We start from the raw sequence: 19,012 nt of genomic DNA on the forward strand, positions 1-19,012 counted from the left end.
ATTTTTTTAGAAATTTGTTTGTATCTTTTTATAAGAGTATTTTTTAATTTCTAGAAATATTATTTATTTTTTTTCTACATATTTTTATTTAATTATTATTTTTAAATATTAATGAGAAATAGTTAAGTAAATTGAGAGATTAAAAAAGAATAATTTTGGGATTAATTGAAAAATTTAATGAATCAAATAAATAATTTTTTTAATATAAATGAATTAGTTGAAAGAATTTTATAATTGAAAATAGTCGAAGTAATTAAAAAGGAATTAGGTTATAATCAAGGCGAGTTTTCAAGGATGTTGAGCCTCACACAATCTCCTTGTGGTTGATGGTGATTTAAAATGCTTCCATAATGCTGGTTTGAAATAACAGTGAAGGTGTGGGAACATGAAAAGACACTCTAAAACATATGTGAATTAATAAAGTGACAGAATATGTATAATTATAAGCCTCGACTGTGAATGAGTCATAAATAAGATAATATTGTTTTTGATCCATAAATAAGATAGCTAAACATGAACATAAGATGATTTTCTTAGAACATGGGCTTTTCTAGAAGCTGAATATTTAGAAAACCCTTCGAGCGAGGTGTGTTAAAATGCTGTTAAGTCTTTTACAGAACACCAAGAGGAACAAGATCCTTGAGAGTAGGCATTAAAGTTACGAGAAATTATTAGGTGGAATAAGGCTATCCTAATCCCAACCAATTTTCATATGATACCTAATCGAATGCTATTATATTAATTATTTCTTGTCAAATAAAAAATTTGAATACGAATAATTTATATGCTAATTAGCTTGAGCCATATGATCATTCAAACTTACCTAATAATTTCTTGCTAAGTAAACTTGAGTAGGCATCCAAACTCGTTCGGAGTTTTTCTCTAGTGACAAAGTCTTGGTTGAAAATGTAAATATACTTCCTACTCTTATTTATGTTTAAATAAAACAATCTTAGTTGCATGAATTAATTATTTTCATCCTTCATGCTCCTTTAATGTGTGATTATCATAGTATAATTGTTTTTTTATCTATTAGAATAGAAGATATATATTAGATGATTTATTCACATATTTTATTCAATGAATTGAATTAAAAGTTACTCCAACCAGCTTTTCACTCGTGCTTACTCGAGAGAGTAGACCTTGGGCAAAAACGATGCAGGCTCTTTACGCTTAATTGGTGCAAGGATAAATGGTGGACTGGGCCTTGGCTATTTCAGAACACAAGTATTAAGCGGCCCTAAAGACTTATTACAAAATACAAACAAGTGATAAAAATGGTCTTATCTCTTACATAGTCTTATTATAGGGGAGTTATTGGATAGGAGTGCTTGTCACGTGTGTTTGGAACTTGAGTCCATAGCCAAAAGTACAAGGCAGATTCTTACATGCCCCAATAAACTGTTTGTTACTCCTTTGTGCCCCCTTGTGTTGTTCAAAGGTGCAGGCTTGTAAATGAAAGGAGTCTTGGGAACACATTTTATATAACTTTTTTTAGTATATTTTTTATTAATTAAAATTTATTGAAAAAATGTCAAATTGTTAATAGAATTCATTAAATGATGAGTGATATTCATACAATATTACGCCAAATGGAAAGAAAGAATGAGTTGCACATATACATTATACTTGTTACATTTGAAAAATTAAGAAAATATTGTGTAAAAAAATGTTTTTCTAATTTTATTAAACAAAAGAAAAATTATGTAAAAATAATTTGACAGAGTTAGAGTACAAAGAAAACTATAAACGTGTAAATTTTATACCCATTTAAATTCGGGCTTAAACTCGTCTTAACATTGTGCTAGATGGGGACCATTTAAATTTGACAGAGTTATTTTTCTTACTTAACCTTCATGGACTAGATTAGAACTCACATTTTTGGGCTATCAAAAGTAACATGGTCTATAAAATTAACTTTGATGCATATTCATGTGTAAAATATGTACTCCTTAATGGTAAATGTATCTTATGCAGTAGAAACAGTGAATTCAAAAGTTTGGATATTGTATCCTAAAGATTAATTAGTTGTGTTTCCAAATAATCTAAATCATATAAACTAAATAATTTTCAAATTTTATCTTGAATTGGAGATTGTTTGTACTTGCATTCAAGAAAATAAAAATAAATACAAATAACAGTTGCAAGAAAAGATATGTATAAAGCAAAGTGACTTAGATTATGATTTTATATGTACTGTTTCTCCCCTAATTCCTATTTTAATTAAGAACTCCCAATTATCAATTACACATATAGTACCTCTTATTTTAATTATTAGCCTATGATCAAGGCCTAATAATACTCTTCCCCCTAAATCAATCATGCATTGATCATTTGAAATTTAATTTAGGGTTAAGGATGAATAATAAAGAGGTTTATAAAAAGAAAATTCATGCCACCAGTTTGGTCATACAAGTTTTATGAACCCTATAGGTCAATTAATTATGAGAAGATGGTCACAAACATGCAAATAACTATAATTAGAGTGATTAATTCCAATATAGAAGTGAAAGCGATAGAAGGACACAATTAATTGAATAATATCAAAGAACTTTATTAAAAAGAAGAACTAGAGTACATGAGTATAGCTACATCACAATTCGAGTTCTAAGGGGTTTAGCTAACCATGGTCATAGAATAACTAAACATCATGCAATATTGCATTATATGTAAAAGAGATTGAAAACTCTTACAGATTTGGACCCCAATTATTCTCGATGCAGTTCTCATCTCCAAAGCTCTTGTTGTTCATAAATAAAATAAAACATAAGGTGAAAAGAGCTCCTACACTTTTATTTATAACGTTTAAAATAAGTTGTAGCATAAAGGCCAACACGGGTCGTGCTGGGTGAGCATGACCTTCTATGAGGATTTGGGGCGATGATTCAACATGGTTCATCCTGGATCAACATGGCCTAGAAGTTTAGCACGGGCTGTGCTCAATAAAAAATGCTCAGAATTCCTCTTTTCTTATCTACTTTGGTACTATTTCCTCTTTATCAGCTTTTGTGCGCAACTATTGGTACTTAACACATACCCATGAGCTCTACAAACAAAATAAAGTAAAAACAAGACAAAATGGGAAAAAAAATTGGAGTCCAAATATAGTCAAATAATGGCTTATAACATATCTCAATAAGAAACTTACTATTTACGCCCCAACTTTTTCAAGCACACCCCATTCTTCTCTTTAGTTTTAATTACCCATCATACCTTTTTTCCTTAAATCAGTAAACCCTTTTGGAATCCCCTCCCCTTCATCTCTCCATACATCTTGCTAATACCATATTTCATGTTCACATATAAAAATAAAATAAAATTAGAAAAAGAAATAAAGTTGTAAGGAGATAAAATAAAACAGGACTAGGAATGACTTTTTGGAATAATGCATACCTATTCTAGAATTGTATTTCCTAAACTATCACACATAGTTCTAGAAAATGCATTTCCAAAATAGTTATATGTCATAGTTCCGAAAATTTATTTTTAGAATAAGTATATGTTATTCAGGAAAGTCATTTTTGATAGTCATAAAACATACCTTAACGATTCACTCTTAACGAGTTGATGCAATTATGTGCACACACTTATTTGAATGTTGTAGACTTGGAGTTGAGGGCTGAAAATACATATTCAAAATTATCGATGGACAAAACAATGTGAGAAGTCATCATCAAAATCTTTACTTTGCAATTAAGATATCTTTTCTAACTGGTTTATCTTGTTTTTACTTTGTAAAAAAATGAAGTTTGAATTACACTATACAATAAAAAAGTTTGTGATGAATTTACTATGAAACACAATGTTGTGAAAGAAAACACACAAAATTACATATAATATTGATGGAAAATGTAGTATTATATAATGAATATGTGTGAAGATGAGGTTCAAAATAAGGGTTTAAAGAACAATAAAGATAAAATGAAAATAAGTTTTTAGATGAGTTTCTAAATTAGGATTTGATGAACCATAAATATATGATAAAAATAAGATTTACATAGCCTCTTAGACTACTACGAAAGTTGGGGTAAAAGATGGATCAGGTTTACATAGTCTCTTTGACTACTGCCAACACATGATTGAGCCAATGAATTACATAATTAGGAACCGTTGATGTGCCCATGTTTTATTTCTAGTTGCACTTTGACTCTGATCGGATTTAATGAATAATGTTGTTTTAATGAAAATTAGAGTTGATTTGACCATGTGTTCTATTGAGTGTTTTGTGTAAAATTCGCAATACTTCAACAACTTATCATTTACATGCATTCATGCTTATTTATTTTTCCGCATTATTATGCATTTCTCATTACATTCTTTCCTTGAAATCATAAAAAAAGTAATCATGGTGCTAACAAAGAAAGACCATGCTTTACGCCATACCAGACATGTACCAAGACTAAGATAATGAGTGACATATAACAAGTACAGGAACAAATGAAGGCTGATAAGGAGGCCATGAAGGAGAATATGACAACGATGATGGAAGCAATGATGAGCATAAAAAAGATGATGGAGGTCAATGTTGCTACAACTATTGCTGCCAATACTGCTATTGAGAGGGACACGACTTACCCGCCCGGTTTCAGTCAAGTGAGTCATCCAGTCTTAGATTTAGTAGGTCAAGGAGGCGAGGAGGAGGTAAATGCATATGAGCCTAATTATATTCAGGTCCAGAGCAAGTCTGATTTTCCGCCATATGGTTTGCCTCCCAATTATACGCCGCCCATTGCTGTATATGCTCTTGGTGAGAACATTGGTAATTCTGCACCCATATTCATTGAGAGTCAACAACCTCAACTCCCCTGACCATGTATCTCAACACATGGGGGAAACACATGAAGCTCACCAAGACCACACTCTGACCGATTTCGGGGTTTATTCAGGATATACCACTGAAGGGCATGCATTTTCTAGTGTCCTCGTGCCACACGCTCTGGGGGCCCCTCAGTATCGAACACCATCACAACCCTTATGTTTTGTGATGGGAGGAGGACCTCTTCCAGTAGTTAAGAAGGAAAAATTTGATCATATAGAGGAAAGGATGAGGGCCATTGAAGGAGGAAGAAATTATGGCTTTGATGACATGTTAGAATTGTGTTTGGTACCCAACATGGTTATTCTTCTGAAGTTCAAAGTGTCAGACTTTGATAAATACAAGGGGACCACTTGATCAAAGAATCACCTGAAGATGTATTGTAGGAAGATGGATGCATATGTGAAAGATGAAAAACTGTTGATGTATTTTTTTTAGGAGAGCCTGGCTGGGGCAGCTATCATCTGGTATACTAACTTGGAACCTCTCGGGTCCGCTCTTGAAAGGATCTTATGGATGCCTTCATTAGGTAGTATCAATACAACTCTGACATGACTCTAGATAGAATGCAACTACAAAACATGTGCAAGAGAGATAACGAATCATTCAAAGAGTACGCTCAAAGGTGGAGAGATCTGGCGACTCAAGTAGTACCCCCCATGACAGAGAGAGAGATGATAACAATGATAATGAACACATTGCCGATGTTCTACTATGAGAAGATGGTAGGTTACATGCCTTCGAGTTTTTCAGATCCAATGTTTGTTGGCGAGAGAATTGAAGCAGGTCTGAGGAAAGGAAAATTTAATTATGTTACTTCCTTGAATACTGGTAATGGGGGACCCGGGAAGAGTGGCGAGAGGAAGAAGGAGGGGGAACCTTATGTTGTGGTTGCAATTCCTGCATGGTAAAACTTTCCACTAGCCCCTTATAATCCCATGTACCAATATCTTCCCTAGCAATATCACTACTTAACCAATATCAGTCTTGCCCATTACCCACCATCCTACCAACCAAGAACACCTAATCAGCCACAAAGGCCACCCTTAAATCGGCCATAATATCCACTCGCTGCACATCCAAGACCAAGCACCACCTTTAATACCAACCAACTAGGGAAGGAATTTTCCAGAAAAGAAGCCTGTAGAATTTACCCCAATCCCCATATCATTGCTAACTTACTCCTGTATCTGCTCAATAATGTAATGATAGCCATAAGCCTATCAAAGATTCCTCAACCTCCATTTCGATGAGGATACAACTCAAATGTGACATGTGCTTATCATGGGAGAGTTCTGGGGCATTCCATTGAGCACTGTATGACCTTGAAACATAAGGTGTAAAGTTTGATGATGCAATTTGGCTGAGATTTCAGGAGGACAATCACTTGTGAATTCTGGCATCGTCAAGCAATACTATGCATGATGCTTGGGGCAATTTGAAGGTTGTTGTTGGATGTCTCCAAGGACTCATTAGGATTTTCAAGTTTATGCTATTATTGTAAACAACAATCGCAACGCTAATAATATGGATGAATTTGATGCCATTGTCTCTTTGATAACTGCTAATTATGAGTATATTTTGAGGTTAAATTATATAGAAATTTGTAATTTCTCTCTCCTAATTTTTCCTTTTTTAAGCAAATAATTGTCAAATTAACATCATTTAAGTTTTTGTGCAGAGAATATTAAAAGTGATGAATTTATGATGTTTAGTGAGTAAAATAAAGCCCAAAAAAGCAGGATAATTCAGGAAAACATGAATAGTTAAGGAAAACGAGCTAATTAAGAAAAACAAGCTAATTAAGAAAAATAAACTAATTAAGAAAGCAGGCTAATTTAGGAAAGTAAAGACGGACTTAGTGCAAGAAGTCCGTTAATCTGCACCTATAAAAGAAAAAGAGAGAAGAATGAAAAGACATACAGAAATTCCAAGAGAATATAATTCCTTATAGAAGTCAAAGGCTAGAAGAAGGAGAAGCAAAAATTTGGAGCCATTCATTCCCTCCATTCCTTTCTTATCTTCTTCCCCTTTACTAAATATCCTCCTCTTACAATTGTAAAACCTCCATAACAATGAGAGGTTAAACCCCCTTTATTGGGAACTTGGTAGCCAACTACTCTTGATGTAATTTATCTTCCTATCTATTTAATAATATTACATTTGCATTATGCTTTCTTGTGGTTAATATTATAGCTTGTGGTTTGATCACCCATTTGCATGGTAAGTTTTAGGGGTAGCGTTGGGAAATATTATTTTTTAATAGTTGGGAAATGATATCTAAATAAAGTCATCACTAGGGATAGATATATATTTGTTTAGCCTGTTATACATCTCTATTCTTAATGTAATTTACTATTTTAGCTTTGCAAAGAGATTTGGGAGAGAAAATAGATAAATTAGGCTCTTTCATGCGGGGGACCAAAGTTAGAGTATACTAGTAGATGCAAGTGTATAACATTACATCAAAGAGTAGCTCTGATAGGCTAAGTTTCCAACATTCTCATCTTTTGAATTTCCTTCCACAATAATATTGGATTTTCTCATCTTTTCTATTTTTAATTAATTAATTTAAATTCTTGTTTAATTTCTCCTTTTGTTTGATTTAATTTTCTGCCAATTTAAATTATTGTTTTCTCACAACCTTTTTAAATTAATTTTCTTTAACCTCTTTTATTAATAAAATATTCATCTACCTAAGTACAAACAAAGTTCATGTGGATTCGCCACTCGGGCTTCCGTTTTAACTTTACTACTTGGGACGAATTGGTGCACTTGCCAATCCATTAACACTCTCATTCTCTCACAACTACATCTTTGCATATTTAGTTAACCTTCATTGGAATATGAATGCATGTCGCTAGCTTGTTTGCTCAAGTGACCTATGCTCCAAAGTGATCTCCAAATATGCCCAATCAGAAATGGCACGTTCTACACGTTTGGTGGCAGTGCCGTAAATGGTGAATAAAATTGAATAAACATTTGATTGACTGTGTTTCATATCAATAAATAATAAGTATAGAAATTCATGCGACCTCATCTTATCTTTCTTAAAAGTTTTGTCTTTCTTAAAAATTTTGTGAAGAGTATGAGTCATTTGGCTTTATCTGTCAATTGAAAATCCTTTAAATATTTCTTGTCATTGAAAATTTTATTTTGAGAACCTGAACACTTTCTTTCATTTCTTCTTGCTACAAGGACGTGACAAACGACAACACCAGATACCTCCGAACCCTACATTGGGGCAATGACAACACCATGCTTGAGCTTCAAGCGAACCTAGGGGGTAGATAAGAAGTTATCACCCGATAGGTTGAAAACCCGAAAGGGCTGCCTAGGAAAGAGTTAGGGTAATAATAAAAAAAGAATGAAAGAAAAGAAAAGAAATAATTAGGAGCATGTTTATTAGAGGTTTTGTCCCAAAATCCAAACTGTAAGAGTCTCTAGTCAAGATTTGAAATGATACATGGTCGTGTTTCTTCATCTTAAACACTAATTCATCCTTTACTATCCCCTTTCGAGGAAAAGTATAATTGTTTTCTTAAAAAAAAAAAGAACAAAACAAAAATTCTGAGTAGGAACCACGACTAAATTGGCAGGAAGAGCAATGCAAACAACACATGCATGAGGTTTAGTAAGCTTTATGTTGGACAATATTGATGTTAAAAAAAAGCAGAAAGCAAATCTGCCGAAGGAGAGCAAAGCAAAAGGAGACAAAAGTCCTCCAAATGTTACAAAAAAGGCGCAAAAGTGTAATGAGGATTAATGTTTAAGACAAATGGAGTAAAGCCTAACCCAAAAAGTTGAAATGAATAAAAGTACAAGCAAGGCTCTCAAGGTTCTTACTCAATATCACCTTTAAACACTCTTTGAGCCTCTCTGATCCTTTCTTTCATAGACCTCTTACCCCCTGACCACGTTACAAGCCCAATAAAGCCCATGTGGATCAAGAAATGACTAATTTTGCTCTTGAGTTTGAATTCTAGAATGGAACCCGCACACGCTTGTGATTATTAAGAAAAAAAAGAGAAAAAAGAAAAAAGAATCCTCAAGGTTTGCACTTGAGAAGAAAACTCATTCGACCAAGAGTTTGTGGAAGATGCCCAAAGACAATTATGATAGTAGGATACATATGACGTTAGTCGCTCACGCAAACTCCTTAGGGTTCCTTTTGAATCCAAGGGTAGCCTTTATTATATAAAGTCTTTTGGGATCAACCCATGTCATCAAGTTTCAGCGGGATTGACAGACCCATGGCATCCCTCTATGATCTTAAATTAGGAAAGTTTCACTTGGTCATATACCAAAGTGTAACAATCTATTGCCATCCTTCGGTGGTGCACGTGGTCGGTCTGGAAGCCTTATATTTCTTTGTTGTGCAAAATAATCAAAGTTTTTAAACAAAAAGAAAGGGACAAAATCAAACAAAACATACACTCTGAAGGAGTCTCCAAAGGGATCTGCAAAAGATAGGATGAGGTTGCATGAATTATCACATCTTTTAGAAAGAGACAGTCAATTTATGTTTATCACACAAAAAAAATTACACTAAGAGAGAAAGAATGTCATGAACATTGCAGAATTTTCATGATTCAAGACCATTTTGCATTGCATTGCTGGATACAAAGCCTACATTTATTGTATTTCAGGGCGAAGTGCATGTCTATTTTCACTCATCAAAAGGCATTCCAAAACTCATATGTTGCATATCAAGCTATAAGTGGATAGATTTCTCTGTATATGCCAGTTTTCAAAATCCAATGTCCTATCTTTTGAGTGGCCCTTTTAAAAAGTCAACCTCTTAGTTCTTTGCTCTTTAGTTTCATAAGACTCAATGTCCTCTATCTATATGTTTCACAGGACTCAACGTCCTTTGCTTTTTAGTTTCATAGGACTCAACATCCTCTGTCTTTATGTTTCATAGGACTCAACATCCTCTGTATTTATGTTTTCATAGGACTTAACGTCCTTTGTCTTTTATGTTCCATAGGACTCAACGTCCTCTGTCTTTATGTTTCATAGGACTCTGCCTTTATATTTTCATAGGACTCAACGTCCTCTGTCTTTATGCATTCATAGGACTCAACATCCTTTATCTTTATGTTTCATAGGACTCAATGTCCTTTGTCTTTATGTTTTCATAGGATTCAACATCCTTTGTCTTTTTGTTTCATAGGACTCAACATCCTTTGTCTTTATATTTCATAGGACTCAATATCTTTTGTCTTTATGTTTTCAAAGGACTCAACATCCTTTATCTTTATGTTTCGTAGGACTCAACGTCCTTTGTTTTTATGTTTCGTTGGACTCAACATCCCCTGTCTTTATGTTTCGTAGGACTTAACGCCTGTTGTCTTTATGTTTTTATAGGACTCAACGTCCTCTGCTTTATGTTTTCATAGGACTCAATGTCCTTTGTCTTTATGTTTCATAGAACTCAAAGTCCGATGCTTTTTGTTTCATGAGACTCGTTTCCCTGCCTTGTCGTTGAACTCAAAGTTCTTTATTTTTGTTGATACACCAAATTCTTTTTTTCCCAATGATTCTTCATCCTTATGTTCTGATCTTTCAAAGAATCATTCGAACAAAATTAGTGTCTTTGCCTTTACTTATCTTTTACTTTCAATAAAAAATAAGTAAAGAGGGACAACTGTTAGACCCTAATTCTGTCTGGGCCCCCCAAAAAAGGAAAGAAAGAAAAAATAGAAAACAAAACAAGAAAAAAAGAAAACAAAGCAAAAAAGGAAGAAAAAACGAAAAAAACAGAAAAATAAACAAAAGAAAAAAGGGAACGAAAACAAAGAAGAAAAGAAAAAAAATAGAAAAAGAAACGAAAAAAAACAAAAGAAAAAAAGGAATGAAAAAAAATCTACATTGTCTGACCTATTGGACTCTGAAGGAGAGCCCATTAGGTCAAGAGAAAAGCATAGTGCATAAAAGGGGAAAGGAAGAAAGTCTGTGCAATTAATGCACATAAAAGCCGCATGAGTCCCAAGGACATGGAATTGATCAACGAAAGGGTGACATTTGGCATTGCCATCAGAGAAGGGAGAGGGGTCTCCAGGTATCCCTCGTTCCCTTGCTTTCTGGTCTTGCTCTTTTCTTTTCTCTTTTGCTCTCCCTTTTCATCTTCTTCTTCTCTCTTGTTTTTTTTTTTTTTTTTTTTATATTTCTTTTCCTTTTCGTGGTCTGCTAGCTGGTTCGTTTCATCTCGCTTGTGGGCTTCTTGGCCGCCAGCGAGATCCATATAGTTTTACATGATTGTTTTTCTTGTTGCTTGATTTCGTTTCGTTGTTTGAATGCTTCCTCTTTGTGTTGTTCGTTCATGATGCGTTTTATGTTTTCTTTGCCAAATCCGACGAGGTCGCATCACGCTGCCGTCGCCGTTACCCTGTGGCGCCCTTGGGTCCTTCATCGGTAGCTTTAGGGCACTTATCACCCTTCATGGTGGCTTCCTCCTCCTTCTGCGTCATTTTGGGGTGAGGCACGCTAGGGTTTTCCAACCTTGTTGGCTAATGGTGGGTTGGGTTGGGTCGTCCTGACCTGTTTCTAACCTTAACCCAAAAAAATTACTTTTTACACCCCTTTTAATATATATAGCTCATCCTCTTTTGGGCCTAGCCTGCTACTTTAAGTCTAGAATAAAATAGAAACTGCTATTTACACCCCCTTTTAACACGTGCACCTTTTTTTTTAATCTTGGGCCTAGTCTGTTTTTGCGAAGTTTGAAATAAAATAAAATTGATGGTTACACCCATCCTTTATATATGTGCCCCTGCCACCTAGGTTGGTGACTCGGTCCGCCATGTCAACACTTTGTTTGTGTTGACTAATTCAAAGTCAACCCTTTGACTTTGAGCACAAAAAAGGAAAAGTGATTATAAATACTAGTGGATAACTCTTTATTTGATTTATTTATCGTCTCTATCATTTATTTTATCCTTCAATGTTATTTTTGTTATAGTTAGTTCAATTGATAATATATTGTAAATATCTCGCTATTAATCTGATTTCCCCCCATGTTTTAATCCTGCATCCTTAATTACTAAGTGTACACCCCACTTCTATTTTATCCCTTTCTATTCCCATTCTATTTATCTAATTTTGTAGTACTATGTCAATTATTTATTTATTTTTGCAAACCCGAATTAGTATTCTTTAGTACATGCTTACACTTTGTGCACTCCATGTTGGGTCTCCAAATTGTTTGGTGGTGTTTCAATAATGTGTGAGTAAATTTTGTGAATGTCATGTTGGGTGTTTGACTTACTTGAGTTCACAAAACTAAAGTCTTTTCTAAAAAAAAGACAAAATTCTCAAATAAATGATCACCCAATTCTCCGTTTTCACGTTCCACGCACTCCATGTCGGGTCTTTGATTTGCTTGGCGGTGTTTCAATAAAGTATGAGTAAATTTTGTTAATGTTATGCTGGATCTCTGACTTGTTTGACTTCACAAAATTTATCACAAAATCAAAATCTTTCAAAAAAATAAATAATAAAATAAAATAAATCAACCCAACACACAAGCTTTTTTTCTACAAAGAAGTACGTAAGTTTGATTTTCTCATTGCACCTGGAGATATGTAAGAGCATGGGCAAACCCCTTGTCGACCTAAAAGAAAACTAAAAAAGTAAAAAAAACATAAAATTTCTTCTTCTTTTTTTCTAAAAAAATTGTTTTCTTTTTTCCTAAATAAACAAAAATATAGCAAACATAATTCATGTTCTCAAGGGAAGTTAATAATTAAAAAGTCACTTTATTTTTTAGCACACTTGATTAAAGGTTTTCATGACGGGCGTGTGTAGTGCTAACACTTTTTCTGTGCGTAAACGACTCCCGAATCCTTTTTTTCTCAAATCGTAGACTATTCCTTATCTTTTTTGTTTTTCCGACGTTTTCTTTAAATAAACGTTGGTGGTGACTGTCCAAGTTTTCCTTTTTTTGGGAAACAATTTATTTAATTTTATTTCACCGTTCCATCGTGGCTCACATTGCGATAATACCAATTTCCAATGAAGGATAAGTTGAAAAAAATACTTTTTAATTAAAAGTTGATGCAAATAAATGTAGTTAACTAACTTTATTTCTTAGTTAGTATGCCATATTTTTTTCTTCTTATATTTGAGATTAGAGGGAGTACGAGTGTCAAAGTGTACTAAAACCCTATGAGTATCTATAAAAATATCCATAATATTGGTGTTGGGTACGAAATAGATATATACCCTCAAATTTACAAGGTACAAGTATGAGTATTGTAATATCCTCCCCACCTTGCACATATATATGTATATGTGTGTGTGAAAAATAATTATATTTTTTATGATTAATACTCTTAGTATCTAATATCTAACAATATCACTATTAAAGAGTGAAAAATCTTAAACCTTTAATTAGATTTTCTGTTAAGTGATTTGAATATTAACTTTAACAATCACTATGCTGAATGATTATCTTTATAATTTTGTTTATTTATGATTTAAATTCAAATGAACCAATCTTATGTTTAATTGTTTTTAATATTATATATGTATGTTTTTAATGTTATGATTGGATTATTTAAAAATTTATTTTTTATTATAATTAAATAATTATTTTAATTAATTTTTTTTATTAATTTATTATTATTATTATTAACTTTATACATAAGTAAAATACAACATCATATATAAGTATTATTTTTAAACACAAGTGTAAAAACATGTATTATAATATCCTATCTAGATTCTATCTATTTCCTCCTTAAGAGGGAGTAGTTACAGAAAATAAAAATATATATGAGGGCTTATTTATTATTCGGCATAGTACCCATAAAATGCCAGCACTGACCCAGGCCTCAACTAAGTCAGTCGATCCACTCCAGTTTTCCCCCTTTTGCCCATAGGAAGCGCATGCAGCAGTAATTTCTAAAGAGTTCAGCATTTTACCCAATTTGATATTTATTTATATCAAATTTGATCATTACATGAAAAATAATAATTTTATTAAATAATGAAATAACAGTGGCTCAAAATTAAAATAATTTGAAATGACAATCTAATAATGCTCTATTTAATAAAGTTTTTAACGTGCATTGTGAAGAAACAAATAAGAATGAAAAGTATACTAAGCTTTTATTGAACTATTTCGCAGGAAACAAGAGAAGAATACAATCACAAGTGGTAGCAATACACCTGTATCTCTTAATTAAGTAATTTATAGTTGAAATCGTGATCTTGAATTTAGAATAAACTATACTAAAAGAAAAATACTTTATGTGTGTTCATGAATTGATGAGAAAAATTAATCACCACTTAATACCATGATTAAAAAAAAACACCTATATAGAAGGGGTAATAATTTCTCATTGGAAAAAGAAAAATCTAAACCATTTTGTGGTCCTTGACACCGGCAAAAACAAAACTATAAATCCCCTGGGACGTACACACATGCAAAAACTTGACCTACATCAATTGCTTAACCATATCTTAGCTACACTCACATACACAAATGCAAAATCAAAACTATATGTTGTATCAAGATTCTACAACTTCTTGTAGATATTGTCTTATGCTCTCTGTCTCTCTTTTCAACTTCCATTCAATTTCTTACAATCAGTTCTAATTTCTCCTTGGGATCCAGTCAAAGGGCTGATGTTACCCATGTTGATCATTGACTGCACAAAAGCTTCGAAGAAGGCTGATTGGTTGTTGGCAAAGTTGTTAACGATGGAGATTGTGGAAGAGCCATTAGAGGAGAAGAGTTCTTGATCTGTTTGGAGAAGACCTTGGTTGATGAGAAGATTGGTGAAATAGTTGTTGTCAAAAGTGTCAGGGGTAGAAGGGTCAAGGTTGTTCAATGTAGATCCACTCCCACTTTGGGGACAATTTTGCTGAAGAGTGGCCAAATAGGTTGAGTTCAAGGTTGGATCAGGGCTTCCTGTGCCACTGAAGTTGAATAACCTTTGGGAGAAAAATTGGCATTGGGCACGACCAAAAGTGTGTGCACCTAATGAAAAAGTCCAATTTGAATCAACTAGGAACAATAAAGTAGTACATGTTTTGATTAGAAAGAAATTACTAGATTCTCAATATTATTATAATCCTCATCAATATTATTATAATCCTCATCAATCTCCACATAACATCCAGTCAAATTAATACTATTAACTTTCTTGTAAATGTATAAATTTAAATACATGTCACATTGACTAGTTGAGACTATAGACATATGATAGAGTCTCGAGCTATTTGATAATATTTTCTAACTTAGACTATAATCTTAACCAATTTTCGTACGATAAATAATCATATTTTTTAATTTATGATATGAAAACTTAACTATATGTCATGTGAAAATTAATCGTGATCACATACTTGCGGACTATATAATAACTTATTTGCTTGAGGAATAAAATGTTGTAATTACCAGATAATGCAACGAGATCGGTTGTGTCTAAGCCAACAGCAGAGAATTTGGAAGTGACATTGGCAAGGCTCTCAAATGGAGAGGGAATGGAACTATTGGCACCAGCTTGGTTTGCAGTTAAACCGTCCCTTCTTCCAAGTAGTACGTTCCATGAAGGTCCTCCTGACTGCAAAATTTTACACTTTTTATTATTGTCTTGCCTCAAATAATTAGTATTCATTGTTAAAGAAAGTAGAAAATAACGTGATAAATGATGTTATGAAAAAGTCGTGGCATCAAATCAAAATGATCAAACGCCTTTAGTTGCTTTTACGTCGATTTTTAGATTAAATAATGATTTAATTATTATTTTAATCCCGTGTTTTGAGATGTGTGTTTTTAGTTCCTGAATTTAAAAATATTTTTTTAATCATTGATATAATTTTTTAATATTTTATGATAATTTTAAAATATAAATTCAAACGGTTAAAATTAAAATTTAATTAATGACAACTAAAAATCGTATTAAAGTATCAATTTATCATGGTAAAGAATTAAAAGACTAACTTATCAAAATTTAGGATAAAAAAATATAATTTTACATTGATACATTGATTTCGAGAGTGCGCAATTAACTAAGTAATTTAACTAACTATTTATTCATTAAGTTTTCACATTAAATCAGTCTATTATTATGTTTCACTCAGAAATTTAATTATTGGAATAAAGTTCAAAAGAACAAATTACTTTCATAAGCTTCTTATAAGTACTTTCAAAGATTCTAATTGTGTATATTATATAGTAGTAGTATGTTAATAAAAAGGAAAATCTTGTAATAGCTAGATAGCAAGAAAGTTACCAAGGACACAGAAGATTCTGCTGCAAGAGCAAGAATATCAGCACAAGATACAACTCCAGGGCATGAACTTTCGAGGGAGCTCTTGATGTTATCAACAACATCAAAGCCTCGAATGGAATTGACGTTGGGAGCAGCATTTTTCTCACTTTGTGTGATGTTACCACCTTGGTCTAACAAAATGGACGCATCACACCCCTAAAACAGAAAAAAAAAATCATTAATTATTAATCTTCTAATTGGAAACCTATAATACAACACAAATTAAGAAGTTAAATTATGATCAAACTAAATAATTGTTGAGAAAATAATAAATTAAAATGGAGATTTCAGTTGTGGGATTTTACATTGACAAAGCAATCATGAAAGTGGAGGCGAGAGAGGCTTGCACCAATTCGTGAATCAGATTGAAGAGCCTGCTGAACAGCACTCCTCACTATAGAAGACACATTGGAGCATGTGCTAGAATAGAAGGTTGAACTCAATTGGCCTTCTGAAGGAAAAATTAAGGTTAGCACTAAGAAAATGGTTGCAAGAAGGGAATAATTAATAGCAGAAAGCATGGTAGATAATTAGTTTGATGTATCTTCTTTCCCAATGGTTTGTGGATTAATTTGTTTTGTGATTGATATACCTAGATTCATGATATGTGTGTATATATAAGAAAGAAAACGCGTCATGCATTTATTACTTTATAATTTTCTTTAAGTTGAAGTTTTCATTGGTTATTACTTAGAAGTGTCAACTAGCTAGACATAGTTTAACATTTATCAAAATTTGTAATATGTAGTGGGTACACTTGGGGACAGCCAGAGGAAAATTGAAACCTTTAATGATTGACAGTTAACTAACTTGTAATACTAGGTCATATACATATATATATACTCATAATAATATATATTGTCTAGATAAATCAAAATATTAAGTGCCTACGAATTTGTATATATATTGCATGTTTCATAATCAGTTAATGACTGATCACCCTATTAACTGTTTTTTTGTAGATGATCACCCTATTAACTACTCTGTGAATAAATTAAAACTTGATTGGTTCTTTCAATTTATCATAATTTATGGTTTTTTTTTTATCAATGGGAAATACAGAAAAACCCGAAGAAAAGAAAACTACTGTCTGGTAAAGTAGTGGCAGTAGCATCAGCCGACAGCAAACTACTCGTTCCACAGGAGGACCAGATTGGTACAAAACTTATCAAAGGTTGTGTTACACAGATAATATAACTTTATTTGGATAAACTTATGTGTACTTATAAAAGGAAAAAATAAAAGACAAATTAAATTAAACTTCTTTTATAAGTTAAAATCAATTTATCCACATCAAATTTTAGAAAAGTTACCGAATAGAACTTTTATAAAATATAAAGTACACAAATTTATTTTAACTGAATTATTGGTGAAGTTTAATTTATTTTTTATTTTTATTATTTTCTTCTCTTATATAATTACTAATCGTCCAATTCTTAGTTCTAAAAAACTAAATGACAAATAAGAAACTCTATATGTATTTTGTTTAACATTAGGTTTTCAGTATTTAGAAATCAATTTAAAATTAAACACTAATTAAGTCCAATCAAGTTTGATAAGTTTATATAAAAGGAGAAAATTCTCTTAAATAATTATTATTTTATAAAAGTCAAATTCAAAACTTTATTTGTCTCTATAGATTTTTCATTAAAAAAAAGAATTTGTGTACAGTAGCAACCAAAATTTCTACAAATTAAATAAACCTTACAATTTTGAATCTATATAAATTAATCTGATAGTGTGATTCATGACACTTAAAGAGTAAACCGTGTATTAGAAATTTTCACGCAAGCTAGTCAATCGCAAACTTATTCTTTAAACAACATTATACCTAATACCTACATGCTTACAAATTAAGTAAGAGAGTAAAAACATGGGCAATCATTTGCCCACCGACACGGTCTTTGTCTTTGTTTAGTCAATTCCATTATCTTATTGCCCCTTTTATTTTAGTAATTAAGTATTCAACTGTCCAGCATATAATAGTAGCATGCCATTCTAGAAAACGTTTTCTTTTGCAGAATACAATTTCTTTAATTTCTAGAGACAAGAAAGATTTTCTCTAGACCTGGTGAAAGTAACAAAAATTATAAAAGAGATACGTCCTTTATTTCATATTTTTATTCCTTTACAGATATGTTACACAAAAGTCATAGTAAAAGGACAAAAATTTGAAGTATACAGCTTAATTAGAACTTACAGTTACTAACTTATAATCGTTATAGCTTAATTGCAAAAATTTGAAATTTGTACCCAAATTTGCCTCTCCGTGTCAGGAATATATATATATATATATATATATATATATATATATATATATATATATATATATATATATATATATATATATATATATATATATATATCCACCTAAAGGAAAAGATGACATAGAGATCGAGGTATTGCTAATTATAAGTAATTTTGTTAAACATTTTTGGGCAGTGTAAATGTTATTCTTTATTGGAAATAAAAATGAGCAGTACGTTAATCATTTCCAGATAGATTGTTGAGAACTAACTATGGAACACCAATATGATCAAACTGCACCTAGTCGTCTGTGACAAAATATTGATAATAAAACGAATCAAGACCTCACCATCACTTGGTGGAAGCGTTTATTTTAATATATTTGAGTTTTTATTTAATTAATTCAAAATGGCTTCTATTTCTTTAGTCAAACTAACTGTCTAAATTTTTTTTTAACATAATGGTGTTCCAAATTCCAGTTCAATGCACTATTAGGATCACCACATTCAAAATATTATCTGTTTTGGCTCAAGATGTTTTTTTGGTGGATTAAAAGAAGAAAGTGTTTATAATAAATTATTATTGACCTCTACTATTTGGATTAAAATATACTTGTTTAACTATTTAAAAAACATACGTGTTTAATATCTTGATTTTTGATACA

The 19,012-nt window shown here is 32.0% G+C and overlaps 1 protein-coding gene across 1 annotated transcript; it reads right to left on the reverse strand.

Moving 5' to 3' along the window:
- Nucleotides 1-14,051: 14,051 nt before the first annotated feature.
- On the reverse strand, nt 14,052-16,695 carry LOC114367054 (peroxidase A2-like). The gene is made up of 4 exons (XM_028324141.1): nt 16,407-16,695; nt 16,063-16,257; nt 15,225-15,390; nt 14,052-14,804 (listed from the first exon to the last, which is right to left on the reverse strand). The coding sequence occupies exons 1-4, from the start codon at nt 16,620-16,622 to the stop codon at nt 14,386-14,388; spliced, it is 996 nt and encodes a 331-aa protein (XP_028179942.1). The 5' UTR covers nt 16,623-16,695; the 3' UTR covers nt 14,052-14,385.
- Nucleotides 16,696-19,012: the final 2,317 nt, after the last annotated feature.

This window comes from Glycine soja, chromosome 9, assembly GCF_004193775.1.
Source record: "Glycine soja cultivar W05 chromosome 9, ASM419377v2, whole genome shotgun sequence".
Classification (NCBI taxonomy): domain Eukaryota; kingdom Viridiplantae; phylum Streptophyta; class Magnoliopsida; order Fabales; family Fabaceae; genus Glycine; species Glycine soja.

Coding starts and splice junctions, on each gene's coding strand:
- LOC114367054 (XM_028324141.1), bottom strand. CDS start 16,622: ATGCTTTCTGCTATTAATTATTCCCTTCTTGCAACCATTTTCTTAGTG. Junction 15,391..16,062: donor CAGAATCTTCTGTGTCCTTG/GTAACTTTCTTG, acceptor AAAATTTTGCAG/TCAGGAGGACCTTCATGGAA. Junction 14,805..15,224: donor CGATCTCGTTGCATTATCTG/GTAATTACAACA, acceptor CTTTTTCATTAG/GTGCACACACTTTTGGTCGT.